Source organism: Artemia sp. Qi Xiang Cuo, chromosome 5 (assembly GCF_049724085.1).
Source record: "Artemia sp. Qi Xiang Cuo chromosome 5, ASM4972408v1, whole genome shotgun sequence".
In the NCBI taxonomy this organism is placed as follows: Eukaryota; Metazoa; Arthropoda; class Branchiopoda; order Anostraca; family Artemiidae; genus Artemia; species Artemia sp. Qi Xiang Cuo.
Genome location: NC_142798.1, coordinates 62,233,950 through 62,261,786, shown reverse-complemented (window position 1 = coordinate 62,261,786; position 27,837 = coordinate 62,233,950). Strand labels below are relative to the sequence as shown.

Genomic DNA, 27,837 nt, shown 5'->3' with positions numbered 1-27,837 from the left:
AAAATGTCTCATTCGATTTTAAATTAGAAGGGCTTGTGCCCTTTTTAATGGTCGAAAGTGATTGGATTATAACTAACACCCCTCTTACACCCACCATTTCCCGAAACACATCCAATCAAAATTTTGAGATAGCCATTTTGTTCGACGTAGTTAAAAAGTTTGGAAATTATTTTTTTGAGGATGACACTCCTCCCACACCCCTTATATGCCCTGGGGGCATATAAGTTTTTTTTTATAGAAAGTACTGTCGTAGAAACTTCAAAAAGGAATCATTCGATTGGAAATTGAAACAACTAGTGCCCTTTTGGATAGTTGAAAGTGATTGGATGGCAAGTAAGCCCCCTCACACCCACCATTTCCGTCAAAATTTTGAGATAGCAATTTTCTTCAACATAGTTGAAAGGTCTGGAAATTAGGTCTTTGAGGATGACACCCCCCCCTCCCAGCCCTCAGGGCAAGGGGTGTAAGTTATGCCCTGGGGCATATAAGGTTTTTATAAAAAGCGTTGTCGCAGAAACTTCAAAAAGGCTCATTCGATTCGAAATTGAAAGGGTATGTGCCCTTTTTAATAGTCGGAAATGATTGGACGGCAACTACCCCCCCCCCTCTCACGCCCACTATTTCAATCAAAATTTTGAGATAGCCATTTTCTTAAACGTAGTAGAAAGTTCTGGAAATTAGGTCTTTTGAGGATAACAACCCCCCTCGCCCTCCCAGCCCCCAGGGCAAGGGTTGTAAGTTATGCCCTGGGGGCATATAAGGTTTTTATTGAAAATGTTGTCGTAGAAACTTTAAAAGCGCTCATTTGATTGGAAATTGAAAAAGCTAGTGCCTTTTTTAATAGTTGAAAGTGATTGGAGAGAAACTAACGCCCCTCTTACGCCCACCCTTTCCCCAAACACATCAAAACAAAATTTTGAGATAGCCATTTTGTTTAAGGTAGTTGAAAGATCTGGAAATTAGGTCTTTGAGGATGACAACCCCCTCACAGCCCTAAGGGCAAGGGTTGTAAGTTATGCCTTGGGGCATAAAAGGTTTTTATAGAACGCGTGATCGTAGAAACTTCAAAAAGGCTCATTCGATTGGAAATTGAAAGGGCTAGTGTGCCCTTGGGGCATATAAGGTTTTTATTGAAAGCGTTGTCGTAGAACATTCAAAAGGGCTCATTTGATTGGAAATTGAAAGGGATAGTGCCCCTTTTAATAGTTGAAAGTGATTGGAGAGAAACTAACGCCCCTCTCGCGCCCACCATTTCCCCAAATACATCCAATCAAAATTTTTAAATATCCATTTTGTTGAACGTAGTTGAAAGTTCTGGAAATTAGGTCTTTGAGGATTACAGCCCCCTCACAGCCCTCAGGGCAAGGGTTGTAATTTATGCCCTGGGGCATATAAGGTTTTTATAGAACGTGTTGTCGTAGAAACTTCAAAAAGGGCTCATTCGATTGGAAATTGAAAGGGCTAGTGCTCTTTTTAATCGTCGGAAGATATTGGAGGGCAACTAACCCCCCTCTCACGCCCACCATTTCCCCAAACACATCCAATCAAAATTGTGAGATAGCAATTTTCTTCAACGAGGTTGAAAGTTTTAGAAATTAGGTCTTTGAGTATGACAACCCCCCTCCCCCAGCCCTGGTTGTAAGTTAATCCCTGGGGACATATAAGGTTTTTATTGAAAGAGTTGTCGTAGAACATTCAAAAGGGCTCATTTGATTGGAAATTGAAAGGGCGAGTGCCTCTTGAGGCACGTTTTGAATCAAATTCAAAACCAGCAGAAATTAACATAAGTTGGTCGCAAAATCCCTATGCCTTCCCAAGGCCAGAACAAAACTTGCACTTTGCTGAAAAAATACAAATGAATGTGCATTGTCAGTTTAAAATACATATACTGATATTTAGTAATCAAAATGTTAAAATTATTTGATTTATTAAAGTTATAAAAGTAAAAACATTTGTATTTTTTTCGGTGAAGTGCAAATTTTGTTCTGGCCTTGGGAAGGCTCGTTCTGCTCGTTTTGAGTTTGACTGGGTTATTATTGTAATTTCTGTTCATTTTGGGTTTCATTTATTTATCGATGCTAAATGTGGTAGTTTCGAGATTGGTAGATTATTTGATTTTATTTTTGCTCATTTTTTGTTTAATGGATTTCTTTACTTTTATTTGAAAAACTTATTTTGTGGAAAAAGTTTTTTTTAATTAATTACTAATAAAAACGTTCGTAAAAAAAATTAAACAGCTTTCGAGAAAGCCATTTAACCAAATAAAAGTAAAATTAATATGCAATTTTTTTTTTTCATGTACGGTGAGCCAAATTCAAAACCTACATTAATTCAAAAATGTTCAAAAATTAAATATAAAAAACAAGTTTTTTTAACTGAAAGTAAGGAGCAACATTAAAAATTAAAACGAACAGAAATCATTCCGCATATGAAAAGGGCTGTCCCCTCCTCAACGCCTCCCTCTTTACGCTAAAGTTAGACTATTTCTCACAACTCTATTTTTTGAAAACAATAAGAAATTTTAGCGTAAAGAGCGAGGCGTTGAGAAGGGGACAGTCCCTTTCATATACGGAATAATTTCTGTTATTTTTAAGTTTTAATGTTGCTCCTTACTTTCAGTTAAAAAAAAACATGTTTTTTTTATTTAATCAAACAGTTCGTGGTAACGAACTGTAAGTAAGGAGCGACCCGGCTCAATGGTAACCGAAACTCTAAAAAACGGAATTTTAGTACCAATAGATACATCAAAAGAATCAGATTTTAATTCTAATTTCAAAAATATAACTTTCATCAAGTTTAATTCTACCCATCAAAAGTAACGCGCCTGAGAAAATTTGGCTGATTTTCGAAAAAAGGGGGAAAGACCCCCTAAAAATTATAGAACCTTAATGAAAATCACACCATCATATTCAGCGTATCAGAAAACCCCACTGTAGAGGTTTCAAGCTCCTATCTACAAAAATATGGAATTATCGATTTTTTGCCAGAAGAAATATCACGGATGCGTGTTTATTTTTTTTTTGTTTATTTTTCCCAGGGGTGATCGTATTGACCCAGTGGTCCTAGAATATCGTAGGAGGGTTCATTGGAACAGAAATTAAAAGTTCTAGTGCCCTTTTTAAGTGAACTAACAATGGAGGGCTACCAGATTCCCTCCCAGAGTCATTTTTTTCTCAAAGTCACTCAATCAAAATTTCAAGATAGCCATTTTTTTCAACATTGTCGAAAATCTAATAAATATGTCTTTTAGTATGACTTAATCCCTGACAGTTCCCAGGGGAAGGGCTGCAAGTTATGAACTTTGCCCATTGCTTACATATTGTATTGGTTATTGGGACGTATACACATTTTCAGGAAGGATTTTTTTCTGGTGGGGGGGGGCTGGAGGAGGGGGTTACTCGGGAGAATATTTCCGTGGAGGATGTTTCTTTGGGGTAAGGGACATTTCTATGAAGGGAGCGCCGGATATCCAAGCATTATTTAAAATAAGATCAAAAATTAAATTTAAAGAAAATAGTTTTTTCAACTGAAAATAAGAAACAACGTTAGAACCTAAAATGAACAGAAATTATTACGTATATGAGGGCGTTCTCCCTCAAGTCAATACCTCGCTCTTTACGCTACATTTTTTTTTTTAGTGTTTTAAAAAGAGCTAACTATTCTATTTAAACGGCCTTTGTGATTCAGGGGTTTGTGAATTTAAAAAAATTTTAACTTTTAACGTAAAGAGCGTGGTATTGACTAAGGGGAGAACCCCCTCATATACGTAATAACATATACGTAATAAAAAAAAATAAAAAAAACAAGCGATACGGCTCAATAGTAATCGAAACTTTTAAAAACGGAATTTTAATGTCAATAAATGTATCAAAAGAATGGGTTTATAATGCTGATTCTAAATATATAAATTTTATTAAGTTTAGTATTACTTATCAAAGGCTACAACCCTGAGAAAATTTACCTGATTTTTTTAAGAGGGGGGAAACATCCCCTACAAGTGAAAGAATTCTATTGAAAATCACACCGTCAGATTCAGCGTCTCAGAAAACCCTATTACATAGGTTTTAAGCTCATATCTGCAAAAATCTGCAACTTTGTATTTTTTGCCATAAGAAAAATATACGAATATAGAAGTTCGTTACATAAGTTAATTTGTAAATTACGTCAGAACCAAATTTAGAGACAGCCATTTAGCAAAAGAAAAGTAAAAATTTTATGCAAATTTGTTTACTTATTCAATGACGGTGAGCCAAAATCAAAGCTGCATTAACTAAAAAACGATCAGAAATTAAATTTAAAAAAATAAGTTTTTTAAACTGAAAGTAAGGAGCGACATTAAAACTTAAAACGAACAGAAATTATTCCGTATATGAAAGGGGCTGTCCCCTCCTCAACGCCGCGCTCTTTTCGCTAAAGTTTGACTCTGTCTCACAACATTATTTTTTAAAACAATAAAATACTTCAGCGTAAAGAGCGAGGCGTTGAGGAGGGGACAACCCCTTTCATATACGGAACAATTTCTGTTCGTTTTAAGTTTTAATGTCGCTCCTTACTTTCAGTTTAAAAAACTTGTTTTTTTTGTTTAATCCTGTACATGAATGAAGTGAAGAAGAAAGTACATTGACTGCAGAGTAAAGCAGTCAATAATGATTCTTTAATTAAAAGAACCAAATAGACGGAAACAAAATGGGGAGGGAAGGTGGAAGAGAAGTAAAAGAAAACTGAGTGAGGGATATATTGAATGAATGATTTAGCCGGTGAGTAATGCAGTGAGTGGTACACAAAGAGATACAGTGAGTGCATGAGAGCGATAGACAAAGAGAGTTTGTGTGTGTGTGTGTGTATAAGAGAGCGAGAGAGAGAGAGAGAAATCAAAGACAAATAAACTATTCGCGCAGTTACTAATCTCAAGATATTCTTACTTTTTAAGTAGTATAAGGATTTTTGCCTGTAAATTCCGGGATAAAACTGAGCAACATGCAATAGGTTTCGATCAAAAAATTTATTCTGCATTATCGCATCAAAAAAAAATTTGTGTTTGCGAATTATATGCTGTAATAATTTTGCAAATTTGTCACAGTTGAAATTATTTTGATATTGATTACTCACATTAAATTTTTCAAACTGAAGAATTATGAATACGAAGTATCTTGTTAGGAAAATATTTGAAAGTGTTTCATAAACTATCAAATTTGCACATTCCATCTTAGGACTTTAATACTAAAATTCAAAAAAGAGGGAGAACTATCTTTCAAAAATAATTTAAAAATTGAAAATATCTTGTTACATTGACTCTTTGCTTCAATTGAGCACCTAAAGTACAAGGCTGTACCCAGGATTTTTTTTCGGAAGGGATTTTACTCAAAAAGAATTCTCGGAGGGGGGGGTTACAAAAAAAAACTCAAAAAACACGTAATTTTTTTTATATCAATTTTTGTTACGTTTTTACGAGTCAGAAAACCATTTCGGTGCGGTTCAAACCCCCCTAACCCCCACCCCCCCCTCTGGGCACGGCCTTGAAAAAGTTTATCCACACATTTATTCTATCTCCCTTTTCAATGTTTCGGAAAAAACAGGATTTTAATCCAAGGTAATAAAGAAAAATCACACAAATTATTTTGGTTTGTTATTGACGAACCAGCCTGCAACATCTCAAATAGAAGAAAATATTAAACTTATTTTCTCGTTCACATGAAAATTATTGCTTAAACAAGAATTTACACGGCTTGGCAATAGCCTTATTCTTAATCTTTTTTAAACTTGACCTTACTCTTAACCAAACTCTTAACCTAATTTAACTAACTTAATTATCTAACCTAACTTAAACTAACTCTTATTCTAATCTTTAAACAAATTTTTATCAAATTTGTTGTTTTTTTAAGGATCCTGGGCTTCTACTTTTGAGATTGAACAAAAAGACGGAAATATCATTCTGAATAAAGAATTGGATCCTACGGTAGAACGCAAATACAGCGTAAGTATTGTTTTTAGAACAATTTCTATTTAATCTACAATTTATCTATAAGAGTGTCCAGTAAAGCTTTTTACAGAGAAAGGGGGCTTGAAATCGGGGAAACGCTTTCAGTGTTTGACCTTTTTCCAGATTGACTTGAAACTTATAGGGCATATACCTGTGATCATTAGGACGTCAAAGCACAAGTAATTGCTTGTAAGAGAGTGCAAGCAACTGAAATACGCTTTTAATCGGCACAAGACTTACACCTAGAAAGTTTAAGATGAGTGAATGAATGATAATTTATTAACAGGCAAACTTTCACAACATCAAATAGCCGAATTTGTCGTTTACTGTCAGATAGCCTACATTGTATAAAAAAAAACATAAGTACAATATAAAAACATACGGGGATGACCTCGACTGGCTTGTCAAATAGAAATGAAACAAACAACCTGACTTATTAACAATGTGCATGACACATTCACATGATACATTACAATGTTCATTCATTTATGATTTCAACAAACGCTGGCACAAAGCTCTTTCTGTAAGGCTCTGTTCTTGCATTGATAGGACTTAGAACCGGGATTTCTTATGCTTTTGATCAAGGTAAACGGGGCTTTGGTGGGCAATAAGGGGCTGGGAATATACATTGAAAGCGTAGGTTACGATGTATATTATTCCCAAAATTAGCCCAAAGAAAAACACGTCGGGTTGCCAAGGTAGGGAGGTGGAATTCCTTGAGGAGGAGAATGCAAGGCACTTTGTCCCGACCATAAATAATTATCAGGGTTCCCTTCTGGATAATTTTTAACCTATCGGACTGATCTACCGTAAGGCCAAAATGCCACACTGGTTAAGGACACTCAAGCAGTGGACGGACAAAATTTATATAAAGGCAGAGGATATGTGCTTTTGGCCATGAAAATTTAGCAAATAGCTTAAGGAAAGACAGAGATGCACTAGGCTGTTTAATAATAGAACAACTGTGGGCCTCCCATTTCAAATTTCTAGTAAGTGTGACCCCTAAGAATTTAGTTTTTGTTGTGATTATTTCATTAGGTATCGGAGTTGTAAACGATGGCTTTGACTTAAGGAAACTAAGGGTCATAATATTAGATTTATGGGAATTCACTTTCATTTTTGACTGGACTGCTTCATTTGCAATGATTATGTAACTCTTCAAATCTCTTAATTTTTTATTTTTGCTTGTTTGATATGCTTACTTATATGCTTTGTCTTTTGTTTTCTTTAGTCCTCTCTCCCAAAATTTCAGCATAGAATCAAAAGTCATTTACACGTAAAAAAGCAAGTTTATACAACTGAAAGTAAGGAGTAAGAATTAAACTTAAAACAAACAGAAATTATTTTGTATTTGAGAGGGTTGTCCAGGGGGTTGGCTCAGCCCCTCTCTCTTTACGCTAAAGTTTTGCTTTTTGCCCCGACTCCTTAAAACCGACCTCTCAAACACAAGGCCCGCATAATTGGAATAAAAAGCTTTTTTCTAAGTACCATACAACTTTATTGTAAGGATTGGGGGCTCAGGAGGGGATAGCTTCCCTCATATATTGAATAATTTTTATTCATTTTCAATTTTACTCTTGCAGCTTACTTTCATTTAAAAAATATTTTTTAAATGAATTTTTCAAATCATGCCTTGGCACTATTAAGATGTAATATCGTTTACCCTCCGCACACACACCCGTTAACTTGCTGATAAATTACATTTATTAGTAACTGTAAATAGATTGGTAGCGATTGGTACCGTATTCATAAAACAATGCTTCGAGACATGAAAAAAAAACGAGCCCCTCCAATAATTATTCAAAGAGTCTAGTTTTAAATATGAGTCGTCCTGGCTAAGTGATTGGCGCTTTTGGTTGGGAATCCCTTGTCTGATGGGCACGGGTTTGATTCCTGGCGTGGCCAGTTATTCGGTTTGGAACGGGGATCAGTGGCGCGACTCTGTAAGCTCAGCTAGAGCAGACCCAACTCTAAATGGGTACCTGGAGAAATCTGGGGAAGTTAAGCAGGAAGAGTCTGCGAAATCATAGGATGACTGGCCCCTAATCACCATTGCACTCCCTGGCTGAAGAGCAACGAAACGGAAATCAGCACCGCCGGTTTGGACCTTGAGAATCTAGTGTTGTAATACTTACTTACTTACTTGCCGATAGAAGGAAGTAGACAAAAGATATTCCCGGGAATCGAGAGGGATTAGATATCAATTTCAACCTCCATTCTCATTCCAAAAACACAGTCTAGATTTATCCAAAGGTTCAATAAGAAAAGTAAATTTCAACATTAAAATGCACTCTTTAAGGTATCGGGCATCCCTTTCCCCCTAAAAAAAAACCATTCCTCTCCCTTTATTATGGCTGATGCTCATTTAAAAATCAGTTGATTTCATATTTTTGAAATATGGAAAAATTAGTTTCGTCAAATAAAGCTCTAAAATATATGTAAGAAACATTTTTTTTTTGTTATAAAAAGGAGGTATCATCCCGCCACACCCTTATTAAGGCTTACTCTACATGAAGGGGAATGAGAAATTATTTCATACCCCCTGCCCCTCTCTGTAAATATCCAAAGCTCATGGAGACAATTTGAGCATTAAAATACGTTCTGTTAGGTATCTGCCCTCCACCTTGGCAAGGATCCATCACCCCTCCTTCTTAACAGCTTTTGCAAAACTATATATCACTATAGACAATCTCATGAAAAATGAAGTACATAAACTATGTTAAGTCAAGCATCAAGAAAATGCTCACATTAACCATTTATCTTGTATAAACTACGTTGTATTTCAGAAACAACTGCACCACCGAGCAGTATTACCTTTTCTGCAACTTAGAAGCTCAATACATAGTTTTTGTAAGTTTTAAATCGCTTGACTGTCTCAGAATTTTCTATCAATAGCAACTTAGTCCTCTTTTTTTTACTTTTTTTTTATTACAGACTTCACGGCTCCATCACAAATGATGATTTTCCGCTAGTCCTGGTAGTTACCTCATTTTCTAACACTGGAGTACTTTTTATACCTTCTCTTGAACGTGTCAAGGGAAGGATTTTTCGGGATTACATCTGCCGGCAATCTATTCCATGTGGCAATCGATCGCCGGGCTAAACTCGTTTTCAGATATTCTTGGCGGGGAGTACCCTGCTCAAGGTATACCTGACGAGCTGTACTTCGGTGGGTTGATCGCAAGGAAAGGCTCTTTGAAGTAAAATCATAGTTTTCTGGCATAAAATAGCAGAAAATGCTTCTTCTCGTGCTACAGTCCTTTGGTCATATAAAAAAGGTGCTAGAACTTTTAATTTCCCTTCGAATCAGCCCTCTCCTGATCTTCTAGAACTGTCTGTTTGACATGACCACCCTGGGAAAAAAAACACGCATCCGTGATCTTTCTACTGGAGAAAAGGAATACGAAATTCCACATTTTTGAAAGAGCGTGATACCTCTACAGTATGGTTTTTCATAAATGTCACTTGCTGTTTTATAGATGGTTCCCTCTCTTAGGAAACCAGGCGAATTTTCTCAGGGTTGTTGCTTTAGATGGGTAATATTAAACTTGATGAATTTTATATATTTGGAATCAGAATAAAAAAAAGAATTCTTTTTACGCATTAATGGCTATTAAAATTGCTCTTATAATAGTTTTGGTTACTATTGGCCTGTATCACTCATTACTTGCAGCTTTTTACCCCAAACTGTTTGATTTACTCAACTCATAAATTTGATTAATTTGACCATAAATTTAGTTGCAAAAAATGAACCGTTGTAAGTCCACATCCAGAGGCTTCCAAACCTGGAAGACATGTCTGATTTCCGCTTGTTTTGTGATGCCTGACACACATCTGACTTACGTGGCATATGTCGTCTGCTGCAGAGATGGCACATTTATTGAATCTTAGACTGTTTTGAATAAAATGGCTATCTAAATAATTTTATTGGATGCCCTTGGGGTTGTCAGAACGGGTAGGAAAAAATAGCACGGGAGAGGTCTGGATGGCCACTAATCCCTTTTGACTCCTAAAAAGGTCATTAGAACTTACCATTTCAATAGTCCGTACGGGTTCCCGGTATATTCCAAAGATTGTAATTTAATAGCCAGGATGCACATTATATCTTTTCAGTTTTTTTCCTTCTTTCCCAAAATCCATAATTAAATGTCTATTCCCCCCCCCCCCTCGATACTTCCTGATATTTTCAACTTAATACTTCGTGTAATTCCTAAGATACTGTTGATACACCATTTTGACAGCCTGGCAAACCATAGTGTTTTCCATTTTGTGTTGCTACATTGCTGTGCATGAATTATTATCTCCATGTTATCTTGTAGTGCCAAACAAAATGTGTTTGTCAGAGCTAAAAAGAAAGACTGTTTTGACCCTTCCTTGGCGGTCTGAATTCATACCGTTATGTGTTTTCTATATGTTGTAGCTGCGCCATTTTTTAAAATATGGATGCACATTGGGTTTTTTAATATAGTTAAATATTTACCTCAACGTTGCCTGAAAGTTTTAATTTAATACTCTTAACGATCCATGAGATACTGCAGATATGTTATTTTGACAAACTGGTCCAAAGGAGCATTTTTTTTAATTTGGTTGGTCTGTCAAAATACCCTAAAAGCTTCAATTTAATTCCCTTGGCTGTTTCTATGATATTGAAGAGAGGCCATTTTGACAACCTTTATGCTCATAGTGTCTTTTGATTTAGTTCAACACACCGATCATAAATCATATAAAACTTTCAGCTTGATTTTTGAGGTGTTCCTGAGATATTGCACATGTTCCATTTTGACAACGTGGATACAAATAATATCTTCTGATTTAGTTCAACATATCCCTCGTTATTCCTTGAAACTACTACTACTACGTCTACTTACAACTCATCGTAGCACCAAGCCGCTTGAGGCCAACGCAGCTACCCACGCTTCTCCCCCATCCGAATCTATTCAAAGAACCCCTCTTTACACCGTCCCAGGAATTTCCAAGTTTCCTTAAATCTTTCTTTATGGAATCCTCCCACTCCAACCGCAGACGACCTCCTTTCTGTTTAGTCCTAAACGGTTAGCCAAAAAGAAAAATTGTCAGCAATCTGTCATCCTTCATCCGCTGAACGTGCCCTAGCCATCTCGGCCTTTCTCTCATTATAGCCCTAGAAAGCGGGGTTGGACCACATTTTTCGTACAGCATGCTATTTGAAATACGTCAGTCAATTGGGTATCCAGAAAAATCCGTACGCAATTTCTCTGGAAAACATCTAGCAAATATTCATCCGCGTTTCGGAGCACCTATGCTTTAGAACCATATTTGACTCCTGTCACCACTGTATCTTCCAATATTCTAATCTTGGTTTGTTGACTTATCTCCCTATCCTTCCGAAAAAAAAATTCAACTGTGAAACAACACCATGAGCCTTGGCTATTCTACTTTTAACATCTTCACTGCTCCCACCATTTTTGCTAATAATATTATCAAGGTAAGTGAAGCTGTCCACCTGACCAATAAGCTCGTTACTCAACGTCACATTTTCATCTTCACTTATTTCTAGCCGTAGCGACTTAGTCTTTTTAACATTAATTTTCAAACCTATTCACCTAAGTGTTTTTAACTGAAAATAAGGAGCAACATTAAAACTCAAAACGAACAGAATTTATTCCGTTATGAAGGGTTGTCCGACTTATCCCCTCCTCAATACCTTGCTCTTTACTCTAAAGCTTTTAGCATTTTTAAAACTATCTATTTTAATTAAGCGGCACCGATGTTTCAGTAACAGTTCGTAAAAAACTGCAACAAACAGTTAAACTTAAGCTTAAAGTGCAACAAATTGAAGAGGGGGCCACCCTTCATATATGGAATAATTTCTATTTGTCTTAAGTTTTAATGTTGCTCCTTACTTTCAGTTTAAAAAACGTGTTTGTTTTTTTAACTTTTGTTCATTTTTCAAATAATCCAGGTAAATCTGGCTCACCCTCAGTGAAATATACCCCCCCCCCTGCTCACGGGAAACTCCGTTAAAATTTCATCAGCTGTAAAGTAAACACCCCCGTCAAGTTTCCCCAGACAGTTCCATCCTCGCTGAAAATTTCCCCTCCCAGTAAAATTTCTTGCGGACGGTTAAGCCTGAAAAATTATCCTTAGCACACTTTCATTTGTAAAAGCCTTTAATCTCTAATCGGTTTCTCGATCACTCCGAAAATGCCTCCTTTCGTGGAAACTTTTACCGGAAATCAAAATAGGTGGAAAATTGCCCCTGGATATTTCCTCCGGAAAATCTCCACATGCAAAATTGAGTTGGCAAAGAGAAGGTAAGACAATTAAAAAGAATTTTGTATAGGAATTCAGTCAAATCCCCCTAGTTTCTCTGGCAAATTCACCCCCCCCCCCTCGGAAATATCCCTCCCCAAGGAAGATTTATCCCAAGCACAAAATCCCCCCCCCCCAAAAAAATGTCTGTAAACTTCCGAATAACAAATAATATACGCAATCAATGGGCAAATTTCATAACTTACAGGCCTCTCCTCACGGACCGTGGAGGGGGGAGGGGTCATTTTACCCCTAAAGGCATAGTTATTTGATCTTTCAACTATACTGCACAAAATGGACGTCTCAAAATTGTAGTCAAATAACTTTAGGAAATAAATTGGCGTGGGAGGGGGCCAGTTGCCCTCCAATCTTTTTTGTCACTTAAAAAGGACATTAGAACTTTTAATTTTTCGTTCAAGTGTGCCCTTTCCCGATCTTTTAGGATCATTATTTCAGTAGCATCACCCCTGAGAAAAAATAAACGCATCCGTGATCTGTCTTCTGGCAAATATAGCAAAATTCCACATTTTTGTATATATGAGTTTGAAACTTTTACAATAGGGTTCTCTGGTATGCTGAACCCAAAGGTGTGATTTTCATCAAGATTCCTTGAATTTTAGGTGACGTTTCTCCCCCCATTTCAAAAATCAGGCAAATTTTCACAGGCTCGTAACTTTTGATGGGTAACACTAAACTTGATGAATCTTGTATCTTTAGAAACAGCATAATAAGCTGATCCTCTTGATTTACCTATTGATATCAAAGTTCTATTTTTTAGTGTTCAGGTTACTATTGAGCCAAGTTGCTCCTTACTTACAGTTTCTTACCACGAACTGTTCGGTGATTGCAAGTAACTATGCATTGGATTAACAAGGCTTCTTGACAACTAAAGTTCTTGTGACGGCCCTGCCGTGTGTTGCTGCAGCTGAGTTCAAACTCTGGTTCTCGCATTACCGAACTGAGATCCAACCCATTGTACCAGGACAGGACAATGTAGTATAGATAATATCTCAGTCTTAATCTTTGAATTGACCTTTCGATGGGACGCTCTTCATAGTTCCTGAGATACTGCATGCACATCATTTTGACAAAATGGATGCACTTGGTGTTTTTTCATTTTATTTAACATCCACTCAATATTTTCTGAAAGTTTCAACTTAATACCCTTAGACGTTCCTGAGATATTGTTGATGCACCATTTTGATACCCTGGCACTGAAGAGTGTCAACTGATTTATCTTGGTACTTATCTGAGCACAAATTATAAGTCTCGTATCACCTTTTGGTGCAAAAATATTTCGTTTTTTTTTGGAATAGGGACATAATTATTTAACCCCTTCTCCTTCCTCTGACACTAAATTTAAATGTCAATTGGCCGATCTTCTGCTTTTTTTGCTTTGAAGTGCCTTAAAGTTTTACACAGATCTTCTAAGCTGTTCCCAATATATTTAGTTGTTCCCAATATGTTCACAAACATAATAGTCCGATTAACTAGATGCCGGTCCTATCTTAAGACTTACCTCGGCTAGATAGCGATAGATTACTGTACCTAGATAGGTCAAATCAGTTGCAGCTTAGTCATAGAAGCTAGTCGGGGGACGTATCAAAATAAATTAAATGTTTAATTTTTTACTTCCAATATTTAAATCAAAACTCCAATATAGATCCAATTTCTTTTATTTGTAGTTCAAACGCCTGGTGAGCGCTGATAACGTCTCATTCCTTGCATTTTGGATCCATATACTATCCCATAAATGTAGAACTGCCTCTATGTACAATACCATATTTCTAAATATTTCGTTATAACCAGCTCCAAAAAAAAGAATTGACATAAATGTGCTGAGGATTATTACTGGTATTAGGCGCATTTCACGTAACGCCAGGACTGCTTATGTGACATTTATATCTGCCTCAGCATGCTGTATAAAATGTATGCTACTATTAGGATAAAGTAAATCCAAACATTATATGTATGTTTTTTTTCACAATTTAGAAATTTTATGCTCACAAATAAGCGGTATTGATCGATACTCTTTATCTATTCTTATCTGTTTTAACATGCAACACTAGGAGACCGAGCTTTGCATGGTGAAGGCAATTTTAGACATAAAAAAATATTCAGTATCCCCCCCCCCTTTTGTGGAAATGTATAACTCCCATACCTTGCTTTGCACAAAAAAAGTTTTTGTTATTTTCCTAGATTTAATTTTTTTTAACAAAAAGACAAAGGGGGAGGTAATTTTCAAACTCTATGTGTCAATTTTTCCCACCCGATTGGCGTCCCTGGTAAGTTCTAATTAATATAAGGTTTCTACCACAGTGCTACCAAGAATTGCTCAGATTTTCTGGATATACTTACTCAAACAATTTCCACGAGTATGTTAATAATTCAGATATTTTTTTTTTCGAATACTTTAAGTTAAAAATATCATATTTCAAATGCAAGAAAAATTTCCAGGGGTGGGCGGAAATTTGTCCGCCGAATTATTTCAATGGACAATACCCGTTTTTGGATACTGTTCTATTAGCTGCAACCCACGCAATATATTATACAGGGAAGATGCTAAAGAAACTAGTCAAACTGGTTCTTCCAACGGTGATTCCTATGCTGAGGATTGCAAACACTGATTTATCATTGCGTTTACAGTATTGAAACTTTAGTTTTTTGGGGCTTAGGGGGAATAAAGGTACCTAGGTTAGGTTAGGTTACGTATTTGATATATGCTATGCTTTGCCCCCCCCCCCCATGATGCACAAATATATAGCCAAAATTTGTTTCTGAACTATTATATTTTTATCATATTTTGTTTTATTTCATTAACATTAACCAAACTTCACTTCACGCATGGGTTGCAGCTAGTAGAACACTACCCTTTTTTGTTCTTTTCCATTGGAAAAAATAGAGGACATATCGCTTCTGCCCATGTAAAGAAAGTGATTTTTTCATGTTATTCAATCCGGGGGGGGGGGTGCAATTTTCCTGAGTAAGGTTCAACAATCGTAATTTAAAGGGTGTACATTTTGATTTGCTAAGACGGCATTTTCATATCATAGGCAGCTGAATGACGTGATGCACGGGGCTGTTTGAATAGTGCGTAGTTCAACTGCGATATTTTATCCTATAATAGACGCTGGAGTGGAAGGAAGTGGAAAGGAGATATGTACTTTAATATTAATGGCAAAGAATCCAAGCTTATTAAACTCACCACCACCCACCCGAAAGTGTTTACAGTACACTACGGTCATCTACACGAACTCATTTTTATCATTTTTTTTAAGAATGGAGATCTTTATTACACAACTAATATATACAAAAAAGCACGAAGCCCAGTTTTCTGGGCTTATATGGCTGCTCCTAGAATACTACATTACACATATGCATCGGATTACCACACCCTCCAACTACCTACGGTGTGCGTGTAACTGAACCACCGTGTAACTGAACCCCAAGCAACTGAACCCCTGTAACTAAACCACCGTGTAACTGAACCACCGTGTAACTGAGGTGAGGGACTTCAAACTAGCCAGAAGGCTCCATGTACATGCTACTAATATTACTACTACGATTACTATAACTAATAACGCTAAGAGTATTAAACTGAAACTTTTAAGGAACCTTTAGAGGATGTTTTAATTAAACAAAAATATTATTTTCACGCAGGTTTTCGAAAGGGCATATAAGCAATGTCGGTACTTGTCAACTAGCTGGAACCCACACGATATATTATATAGGGAAGATGCTTAAGAAACTAGTCGAACAGGTTTCTTTCAATAGAGGATAGGATTGCAGATCGTGGTGTGTCCCTGCGTTTACAATATTTAAACTTTTGTGTTTTGGGGTTTAGGGGGAAAAAAGGTACCTAGGTTAGGTTGCGTATTTAATATGTGCTATGCTTTATCCCCCGCCCCTAATGTACAAATATATATCCGAAACTTGTTTCTAAACTATTATATTTTCGTCCTGTTTTGTTTTATTTCATTAGCATTAACCAAACTTCAGTTCTTGCGTGGGTTCCAGCTCATTGGCATTTACTGCGATATCCTATATATCAGAGGCATCACTATAGCGGTGCCTATAGTAAAGGCCGTACGGCTCCAATGTTTTATTATCTATTTATTTATTTTTTTCCCAGAGGCACTTCATATGGAAGCGGTCGTCGCAGAAACTTCAAAGGGGGATCATTCGATTGGAAATCGAGAGTTCTAGTGCCATGTTTAAGGGTCAAAAGTTATTAAAGCTTCGGGGTCGACACAAATCCCCAGGGCCCAGGGACAGGCGTTGTAAGTTATATTCTGGTGATATATATCGTTCTTATAGAAGGGATACTCGTATAAATTTCAGAGAGGGCTCATTTGATTGAAAATAGAAAGTTCTAGTTCACTTTTAAAGAGTCAAAAAAGACCAAACGTTAATTAGCCCCCCTCCCCCCAACGCCCTTTTCCCCAAACCCATCCGATAAAAATTTTGAGATAGCCATTTTGTTAAAAATAGTTCAAACATCAGATAATAAAAACTTCGAGGTTGCCACAAACCCATTTTTTCACTTTGATATTGTTACTTTGATACCAGTTTTGATACTTTGATGAATATTTTATTATTTTTTTTAAGTTTTATTTTGAAATAAGGATTTTTAAAAACTCTTTGCAATCAAAAACAAACAAAAATTAATTTAAGAACTTTCTGAAAAATAAGGTTTTCAAAGAAAAGTAAAGGCCATTTTAAACTTAAGCTCAGCAGATACACATACCTGTTACAATTCAAACTCAAAACGACCACAAATTACTATTAAAGAAAAAATGAAACCCAAAAAGACTAAATGAATAAGTAGATCTTAAAGCGAGTAATGCTTAGATTGAATATGAAAATCAAGCTTAAAACAAAAAAAATATTTCCCTATTGAATATTTGATGTATAATGATATTAATTGTTGAAAGATCCATCATTTCAAGAATTTATTTCCCTGTAATTTTATTTTTATTTTCAATGCTGTAAGATCTGGAAAAGAAAATATTTGTAATATAATTCGTTTTCAGTTAAGTGCCAATGACGCAGTAGGCTTTTGATTTTTATTTACAGTTAAGAAAGGAAGCAGTATTCAAACACTTGTTTGTAGTGAAACTATATTCGTCTTAAACAACTTTAAAAAGAGCTAATAGATTAAACTGAATATTTGATGTATAATGATATTAATTGCTGAAAGCTCATCAGTTCAAAATGTTAGTATAATTTTAATGTTTATTTTCAATATTAAGTACAAAAGATAATATTTGTCTACGGGGGTAGACCCGTAGAAAGTGACAGGGTGAAGGGAACCCCCTTAACAGTTATAAAAAAAAGAGAAATAAACCTGGATTTAAGAGTTTATGACGTCCGATTTTCTTTGTTTTTGTGCAACAAAACAGAGCATTTTTATAAATACTCTTGACAGTAATTTCTATAATGACCTTAAAAAGCGAACAATTCCAAGAAGGTTGAACATTTAAAGATTCTAACAGGTATTTCCCCTAATATGTGTAAAGTGTTTAAGTTGTACGACAGTTAAGTTATACAAGATTTTAGTTGGACGGTGGTTCAGTTGAACGGTGCTTCAGCTGTACGAGGGTTCAGTTGCACGAGGGTTCAGTTGCACGGTGGTTCAGTTTTAAGGTGGTTCAGTTATACGGTGGTTCACTTGCACGGGGGTTAACTTACATGGTAGTTCATTTACATGGGGATTTAGTTAAATGGGGTTGAGTTGCACGGAGGTTGAGTTGTATGAGGGCTGAGTTCAAAGAGGTTCATTTGCACGAGGGTTCAGTAGCATGAGGGTTCAGTTACACGGGGATTCAGTTGCACGTTGGTTCATATGCACGGTGGTTCAGTCGCATAGTGCTTCAGTTGAACGGTGGTTCAGTTGCACGGTGGCTCAGTTACAGTGGATCAGTTGCTTGGGGTTCAGTTACACTGTGGTTCAGTTACAATGGAACTACTACCTACATATGAACACAGTATTATAGTTCTGCTCGAAAAAAAAAAAAAAAAAACAGATCAAAACTCATGCTAATACAGGCATTGCGGACCCCCTTAGTAAAAGCTGACTCCACTACGTTTGTTTTATATTTTATATTTGTTTGATGCGTGTGGATTGGTCATTTATTTATTCTGTAATGTTTTTTTTAACCGCTTCGTACATACCCCTCCCCCCATCATGTGGAAGAGTGAACATGCGGTCCCAGGATTGGTACACCTGGGCTGGTACGTATTATGTAAATTATTAATTCAGAATAAGCACATTCTTAGGCTCAGCAATGTAAGATGGCCCGAACTTCCGGTTCCTTAAGCAGTTCCATAAAAACCAGCTTTGTCAATCTCTCTACTCTGATGTGTTTTATAATGCTATTAGAAATATAATTTGCATCAGTTTTAATTTGTTCTAACAGGCTAATAAAACCAATAAAAGGCACACCTCCTTCCTTTCTTTCTTTGACTCAGAGCTAAATTTATAAAGTTAAGTAGGACAAGAAGAAAAAGGTATTGAAAAGGGATTTGATTCTCATTTACGTCATCTTATAGTAACACAATAAATGAAAGTGAAGACAAATTTAACAGTGAGAGCAGCTCAACTTTGACCAAATTAATTAACAAACGTGATCCAATTAAGACTTAATTTTCCCCTTTAGACTAATAGGAGGAAATTCAGAACAAAATCATCAGAATTTTCAGACATCTTTAAAACATTTTAAAGCTTGTGTTTTTCACAAGTTTTCTAGCACCCTTTTTCTTACATGTGGTTTTAGAGAAGAGGGGTTGAGGAGGCACTTGCCCCGGGTTAATAAATTTCAGGGGTGCAAGTTTGAAATAAACAACCTAAAATTTATAATCACTTTATAGTTTTTAAAATTTTATTTCTATTAAAACAAAGTAGAAGTCGTAGTTGTTAGTAAGTTTCTTAGTTACTGTAATACTTATATGATAACACGTGACACTTACTGTAAGTATAAGCAAATTAAAGAGGCCAGGACCACTACTGCTTTCCCCTGAAGGATAACCCATGCCCATTGACTATCCATATATGGACCCCCTCTTGGTCCCCCCCCCCCAATAAAAATTCTGGAGCTACGCCCCTGACTCAGAAATAAAATAATTTCTTGTATTTTAGCTAATAATTCAGGCTCGAGATAATGGAGTACCAGTCATATTATCTTCCACCGTTGAAATTGAAATTGTAGTGCTCGGAGAAACTAATCATCCACCATTTTTCCCGAGCAAAACGGAATCTGCAAATTTTCATAGTGTCATAGTGTTTTCCAAGTAGTCAAAGTGTCAGATTTAATCCCTTTACATTGTCTATACACAGTGACAAATAGACTATACAAGAAAACCAGAATTATAGCCTATGTAGATTGGCAATCTATATAGCTAGAGGGCTCCAAGTAGTCATAGTGTCAGATTTAATCCCTTTACACTGTCTATACACAGTGACAAATAAACTATACAAGAAAACCAGAATTATAGCCTATGTAGATTGGCAATCTGCATAGCTAGAGGGTTCCGAGTAGTCATGGTGTCAGATTTAATCCCTCTACACTGTCTATACACAGTGATAAATAGACTATACAAGAAAACCAGAATTATAGCCTATGTAGATTGGCAATCTGCATTGCTAGAGGGCTCCAAGTAGTCATAGTGTCAGATTTAATCCCTTTACACATTCTGTACAGAGTGATAAATAAACTATACAAGAAAACCATAATTATTGCCTATGTAGATTGGCAATCTGCATGGCTAGAAGGCTCCAAGTAGTCATAGTGTCAGATTTAATCCCTTTACACTGTCTATACACAGTGATAAATAGACTATACAAGAAAACCAAAATTATAGCCTATGTATATTGGCAATCTGTATGGCTAGAGGGCTCCAAGTAGTCATAGTGTCATATTTAATCCCTCTACACTGTCTATGCACAGTGATAAATAGACTATACAATTGTCTATTGTTTAGATTATGTCATTTATACCTGTTTCAAATCAGGATTGTTCAAGGACGTCTTAGAAAGTGCTGTATGACACCCATATTCGGTCTTCATATGTATATTTACTAGAAATCCTCCTCCCACCCCCTAATCTCTACAATTGAGACACATTAAACCTCTTTTGAATTGAAATTACCAAGGTAACAGTCCCTGATAATTGAATACCATCACTCTTAATTGGTATATTTCGTAAAAATATCGAATGAAACATCTCAAGCCGAACTGGCCAGCCATGGCAAAGAAACAAAGAGAGAAACCTCAATGAAGAAAACAGACAAAACAAGACTTCGGCCAGTAGCGAAAAGACAAAAAAACGACGTGGATATTTCGCCTGTATAAAAACGAAGCGTCTTCAGCGAAAAGAAACAAATATTAAAAACTAAAGTAACTAAAAACGCATAAAAAAAATTAACAAATAAATAAAACAATTAAAAAACAACATAAAATAAACAAAACAAATCCAAAAAAAGACAAAATAAAAAAAAAACTTTACGCTGAATACGCCTCGTTTTTATGCAGGTGAAATATCCGCGTTTTTTTTTTTTGTTTTTTTTTTTTTTTTTTTGTCTTTTCGCTACTGGCCGAAGTCTTGTTTGATCTGTTTTCTTCAATGAGTTTTCTCTCTTTGTAAAAATGTCAAAATAATTCAGCATTGATCTTAAAATCATGTCTTCATTGATAATTTATCCACGCTTTTTCAGAGCCCCAAACTGAGCCCTAGGAAACCAACCCCAAAATTATCTGTATATAACATGATACACCTCTTTTGAATCATACTAATTCAGCAAATGGGGCTAGATAGTCACACTCAATCCTTATAGGTTCATAGAGGTGCAAGTTTGAAATAAACAACCTAAAATTTATAAACATTCTGTAGTTTTTCAAATTTTATCTTTATTAAAATAAAGTAGAGGTCGTAGTTGTTAGTATGTTTCTTACTTACTGTAATACTTATATAATAACGCTTAATACTTACTGTAAGTATAAGAAAATTGAAGTGGCCAGAACCACCATTGCTTTCCCCTGAAGGATAACCCATGCCCATTGACTATCCATATATGGACCCCCTCTTGGTCCCCCCTCCCCAATAAAAATTCTGGAGCTACACCCCTGACTAAGAAATAAAATAATTTCTTGTATTTTAGCTAATAATTCAGGCTCGAGATAATGGAGTACCAGTCATATTATCTTCCACCGTTGAAATTGAAATTGTAGTGCTCGGAGAAACTAATCATCCACCATTTTTCCCGAGCAAAACAGAATCTGCAAATTTTCTTGGTAAGTAAAAGGAATATATATTTATATCTAATCTATATATTTTATATATTTTTATATATAATCTATATATTTCTATATATATATATATATATATATATATATATATATATATATATATATATATATATATATATATATATATATATATATATATATATATATATATATATATATATATATATATATATATATATATATATAGTTTATGTATAATCTATATATAGATTATAGATTTATAGCTTTATAGATTTCCACCGTTGAAATTGAAATTGTAGTACTCGGAGAAACTAATCGTCTACCATTTTTCCCAAGCAAAACGGAAACTGCAAATTTTCTTGGTAAGTAAAAGGAATAAGCATTAATTAATAAAAACTCGAGAATGATTACTTCAGGAAAATGGTTCTTATAAAGTAAGAAGACCTGCAACAAAACTAGAGAATTAAGTTTTCTTTATTTTGGTTTATTCTGGCAGGGCTGGTAGATATTTACGCAGCTTCTTTTACGCAGCTACTTTTAAATTCTTCTGGTCTAGAAAGTAAGGACGAAATTTTTTTTTGGTTCAAGTAGATTAAGCAGATTATGAGTTTTACAACATAATGATAATCCTAAATATAAGTTCCAATGCGATTTATTTTGCCCAAATTCCAAAATCCTGAGATTGAGTACCCTATTGCAGTAAATAACAGGTCGAGGTGACCTAACCATCTTTTTTACACCCTTTCGTTCTTAAGATTTAAAACTTTAGGGCTGGATATTCAATAAAATATTTGATTGCTTTATAGATTTGCAGCCAGCGTTGACATGTGTTTTCACCGCCCAAGGGCAAGGGTGCCAAATTATAAGAATAGTCCCTTTAGCTGTCCGTGCTTCACAAATATATTCAATAAAGTAATGCATATATTACCCCTTAAGAAAACCAGAATTATAGCCTATGTAGATTGGCAATCCGAAGTCTTGTTTGATCTGTTTTCTTCAATGAGATTTCTCTCTTTGTTTCTTTGTAAAAATGTCAAAATAATTCAGCATTGATCTTAAAATCATGTCTTCATTGATAATTTATCCACGCTTTTTCAGAGCCCCAAACTGAGCCCTAGGAAACCAACCCCAAAATTATCTGTATATAACATGATACACCTCTTTTGAATCATACTAATTCAGCAAATGGGGCTAGATAGTCACACTCAATCCTTATAGGTTCATAGAGTAGAAATATGGCTATTTTAAGCCTTGTAGAAATTACAGTTATGCAATGATTTCCACTGAGTTGAGAATTTTTTGTGGAAGAAAAGATTTTCACCTCTAAACTGTTGACGCTTGTGGAACCCTCTTCGTGCATCCTCGATTCTTTAGCTTATGTACACATCTAACACTTTTTTTCTTTTTATAATTCGAAATTGCAACCAGTTCTTACATTCGTGCTTTGGTATTACAGTAGTCTCTGAAAAAGTTTTCCAGAATAATTACACACAGTGTTGTCTTTTTTTCTCAGCCCTGTAAACCACAGAGTTGTTTTGGTCATGAAGTGCATTTTTTTTTTCAGAAAATCAAGAGAATTTAACACAAACATTCAAAGCTGCTGATGATATCGACAATAATGGTTTGGATCCTGGAGATGAATTTTATCAACAAATTTGTTATTTTATAGTTGGTAAGTTCCTTTTTTCAAAATCAAATAGATTTCACCGATGCTACAACTATAGAGCAACAACGAGGATTTTGATTTTGAGGGAAGGCGAGGATTTGACTATGGAAAAGACCTTTTTATAGTAAAGTAGCCCACAGGCGTGACTTTCTGTGCTGTTTTGTCTTTTTATCTTGGGAGAGAGAGCTGCTAATTTCATCTTTTCTTCTTTTCCAAGCCTTTCATTATTTTCTCCTTGTTCAAAGCCTCGTGATATAATGACAATATTTTGCAGTCAGAACTGATAATCATTTCGGAAGTTGCCAGGCAAAGCAACTTCAATATTCTTAGCAAATTCAAGCTTTAACCCTCCAGGATATTTTTAGAAACAATAAAATAGCTATAAAATGTCCTGGTTGAACCGGAAAAGACCCTCGTATTTCTAGAACCTACCTGATTCACATTTAATCGACATAACGACCCTGTTGTGGACGGGTCACACAAGAACTATAAAAGATGAATCAAATTCAAAGAATTTGTATTTTTTAAAACAGATTTTTGTGTAATTTATAAAGCTTTTGATGCATTTTCTTTGACCATAATAGTAAGCATTAAATAGACGGCTTTGGCCTCGAATAATCATTTTATTAAAGTTCTAGTCTCATAAATTTGCAGTTTATGAGATTTTAAGACTAGCGCTAGTTTTACAACACCAAAGCAGATATCAAACAGTTCGTTGTAACGAACTGTAATTAAGGAGTGACCCGGCTCAATAGTAACCGAAACTCTAAAAAGTGGAATCTTGATACCAATAGATATATCAAAAGAATTGGCTTTTTATGTTGATTAAATAAAAAAACAAGTTTTTTTTTAACTGAAAGTAAGGAGCGACATTAAAACGAACAGTAATTATTCCGTATATGAAAGGGGCTGTCCCCTCCTCAATACCTCGCTCTTTACACTAAAGTTTTTATTGTTTAAAAAATAAAGTTGTATGACAGATTCAAACTTTTTGAGGGGGGGGACAGCCCCTTTCATATACGGAATAATATATGTTCGTTTAAAATTTTAGGGTCACTCCTTACTTTCAGTTAAAAAAAAGTTGTTTTTTTTTTAATTTCTGAATGTTTCTATACTGATGCAGGTTTTGATATTGACTCATCACGCGTGAGCAGCTAAATCGAAATATATGTACTAATTTCACATTTTTGGGTAAATGGCTTCCTCGAATTTTTGATTTGAAGTAACTTACGAATTAACTTACGAACGAAATTCTATATTCGTATGTTTTATTACGTATATTAGGGAGTTTGCCCCCTAGTCGATACCTTGCTCTTTACGCTAAAGTTCGAATTTTGTTCGAATCCCAGACCTCTGAATCACAAAGGCCAATTAATTAGAATAGATAGCTCTTTTGAAAGTACTAAAGATAACTTTAGCGAAAAGGGCGAGGTATTGACTAGGGGGCGAACCCCCTCATATACGTAATAATTTCTGTTTGTTTTAAGTTTTAATGTTGCTCCTTACTTTCATTTGAAAAAACTAGTTTTCTTATTTAAGTTCTGATCGTCATGAAACAAAGAAACAAATGTTGGCACAATGTTGGCACAATAAAATACAGACACAGTTCAAATGTCGTCTCAATGTGTGTGTCGAAACAAATGGCATATAAGAACAATGTTGGCACAATGTACCAAATATTATTTTTTTACTTTAAAGCAGGGCACTTCATATGGAAGGGGTCGTCGTTGACCTCCAATCACTTTCGACTATTAAAAAAGGCACTAGAACTCTCAATTTCCAATCGAATGAGCCCCTTTTGAAGTTTCTACGACGACCACTTCCATATGAAGTGCCCAGCTCTAAAGGAAAAAAATAATAAATAGTACATTGTACCGACATCGTTCTTATATGCCCTCAGGGCATAACTTAAAACCCTTGCCCCGAGGGTTGTTGGGGAGTGTCCTCCTCAAAAAATATTTTCTAGATGGAAATCAACTAAGCTCAACAAAATGACTGTATCCAACGTTTGTTAGGATGGGTTTGGGGGACGAAGGGGTGGGGGGGGGCCTAGTTGCCCTCCAATCACTTTCGACTATTAAAAAGGGCACTAGCCCTTCGAATTTCCAATCGAATGAGCCTGTTTTGAAGTTTCTACGACAACGCCTTCCATGCCCCCAGAGCATAACTTAAAACCCTTGCCCTGAGGGTTGTGGGGGAGTGTCCTCCTCAAAAACATATTTTCTATCTGGAAGTCAACTTCGCTAAACAAAATGGCTGTCTCAAAATTTTGATTGGATGTGATTGGGGGAATGATGGGCGTGGGGGGGGGGGGGCTAGTTGCCCTCCAATCACTTTCGACTATTAAAAAGGGTCATTGTGCTGACCCAAAACGAACAGAAATCACAATAAATAACCGAGTCAAATTCAAAACGAGCAAAAATTAACATAAGTTGGGCGCAAAACCACTATGCCTTCTTTAGGCCAGAACAAAATTTGCACTTTACTGGAAAAATACAAATGAATCTGCATTGTCAGTTTAATATACATATACTGATAATTAATAATCAAAATGTTAATATTATTTGATTTATTAAAGTTATAAAGGTAAAAATATTTATATTTTTTTCCGTAAAGTGCAAATTTTGTTCTGACCTAAGGAAGGCATAGGGGTTTTGCGCCCAACTTATGTTAATTTCTGCTCGTTTTGGGTTTCATTTATTTATCGATACTGATTTGTAGAAAGGTAGTTTCACGCTTGGTAGATTATTTGATTTTATTTTTGCTCATTTTTTGTTTAATGGAGTTCTTTACTTTTCTTTGAAAAACCTATTTTGTGGAAAAAGTTTTTTTTAATTAATTAGAACAATAAGACGCTTTTTAAAAGTACTAAAAACTTTAATGTAAAGAGCGAGGTGTTGAGGAGGGGGCAACCCCTTTATATACACAATAATTTCTGTTTCGGTTTAAGCTTTAATGTTGCTCCTTACTTTCAGTTGAAAAAAAACTCGTTTTTTTTATTTAATTCTTAATAAGACAGATTCTGGCAACCAGTGAATTTTATTCTCGGTGCAGGATTCTTTTTTTAGACAAGCTGCAATAACAACATAAGTCTACTTCTATTTAATTACCCATTCAGCACTTTTTCCAATCATAATATTTGCTCTTGTGGTAATTCTCGCTAGTTTATTAATGACAATTAAAGACAAAAATTATTATATAGCCAATTAATAAATAATGACAAAAATTATTATATAGCCCATACTCCTTGAATATCCGAAAGTAGACCCCTCTTGCCCCCCAATGAAAATGTTGTAGATTCGCCCCTGATAAAAAGGGTTTGCAGTCTCCAGTAAATAGTCCTGGTGACCAATAGTTGCCGTTTCTTTAATCAAATAGGAGCCTGAAAGTAGATCATGTGGCCCAATTTTGTGGTCTTTATGCTTTTCTACAATAAGCCTGTGTTACTGCCCCGCATTGTTGCAGAAAACCCTGTCTAAAGCCCTGTGATTAGCAAAAAATGTACCCACCTCATAAACTGACGCAAGAGAAAATAATGAGTAAGAGTCAGAGTATCCATAGCATATCAAAATCGTATAAAGATGGCAGCACATTATTCACATAGTTGAAGTCAGATTTGAGCCACCAGTGTGGTCAAGTTCTTTTTTAATCATTCTTTAATCTAGTTCTTTTGTGAAGATTTTTCGTGTTTGTCTGCAACACGAAAAATTCTGAACAAAAAAAAAATTAGAAAATTTATACAAAATAAGTCATAAGTCCTCTCCAAGCTTTTGGCTATTTTGATGCTTGGAGTATAGTTAATGTTTCATGGTGAATTGTCTATGTTTTATTGTTTGCAATATTTTGGGGAAAATTTCTTGATAATTTGAGTTCCGTCCTAGATTATAGCGTTGCAATGGCCATTGGAATGAATGTTATCCACTTAAAGATATACTAGTACCAAATATTATGTTTCTTTGTTTAGTATTAGTCTACTCGTGTTTAGATTTAAGTCTGAAAAACCACACTACAGTGACTAGCATAAACTTTTGATTTTAAACTTTAGTTTCTTATGGAAGAAATATCTCCCATTTTTGTGAGTCAGGTCCAGGAAACTGAATGGTAGGGTGGGTGAAATTGCAGAACTTTCCCCAGAATGTTCTGTAATTTCATGTAAATTCCTGCATGTTTATTTAGCCATATCTGTCAGATATCAGCTGGCTGAGCAATGTTTTTCTTCTGGAGTTTTCTTACTATGTTCGGTAATTTTTTTTTACCATCAATTTGTCTCTATTCTTGGAAACCCTTTTTACCTTGACCTAGAGAACCCTGAAAAATACATTTGACCTGACAAGACAACGACGCTAATAATAATAAAACCACTAACAATAGTAAGAGTAGGAATGAGTAATTATTACAATTAGAGAAATATGAACAAAATAATAAATGAAACATAATCTACAATAACAGTGATAATTATATAAGGTTTATATATAAGGTTTATGGCAAAAATTGTGTATGATGGTTTCCATAGATTTAATTTAGCAACGAAATTTGGAATTTTTTTTTGCTCACTAGCAAAGACAATGAAATAACGATTATTTATCAGTTGAAACTATTTAAAGTGATAGATTTACCCTCTCTATATAATGTCTC

At 35.3% G+C, this 27,837-nt stretch overlaps 1 protein-coding gene across 1 annotated transcript in view; it reads left to right on the top strand.

The window, feature by feature from the left end:
- The window catches only part of LOC148952353 (cadherin-AgCad1-like), a 229,081-nt gene that overhangs the window by 145,813 nt on the left and 55,431 nt on the right, over positions 1 to 27,837 (top strand). The window contains exons 20-22 of the mRNA XM_089089826.1: positions 5,883 to 5,974; positions 21,428 to 21,560; positions 23,101 to 23,208. Coding sequence (XP_088945952.1) covers positions 5,883 to 5,974; positions 21,428 to 21,560; positions 23,101 to 23,208 — 333 coding nt within the window. The remainder of the gene's footprint in view (positions 1 to 5,882; positions 5,975 to 21,427; positions 21,561 to 23,100; positions 23,209 to 27,837) is intronic.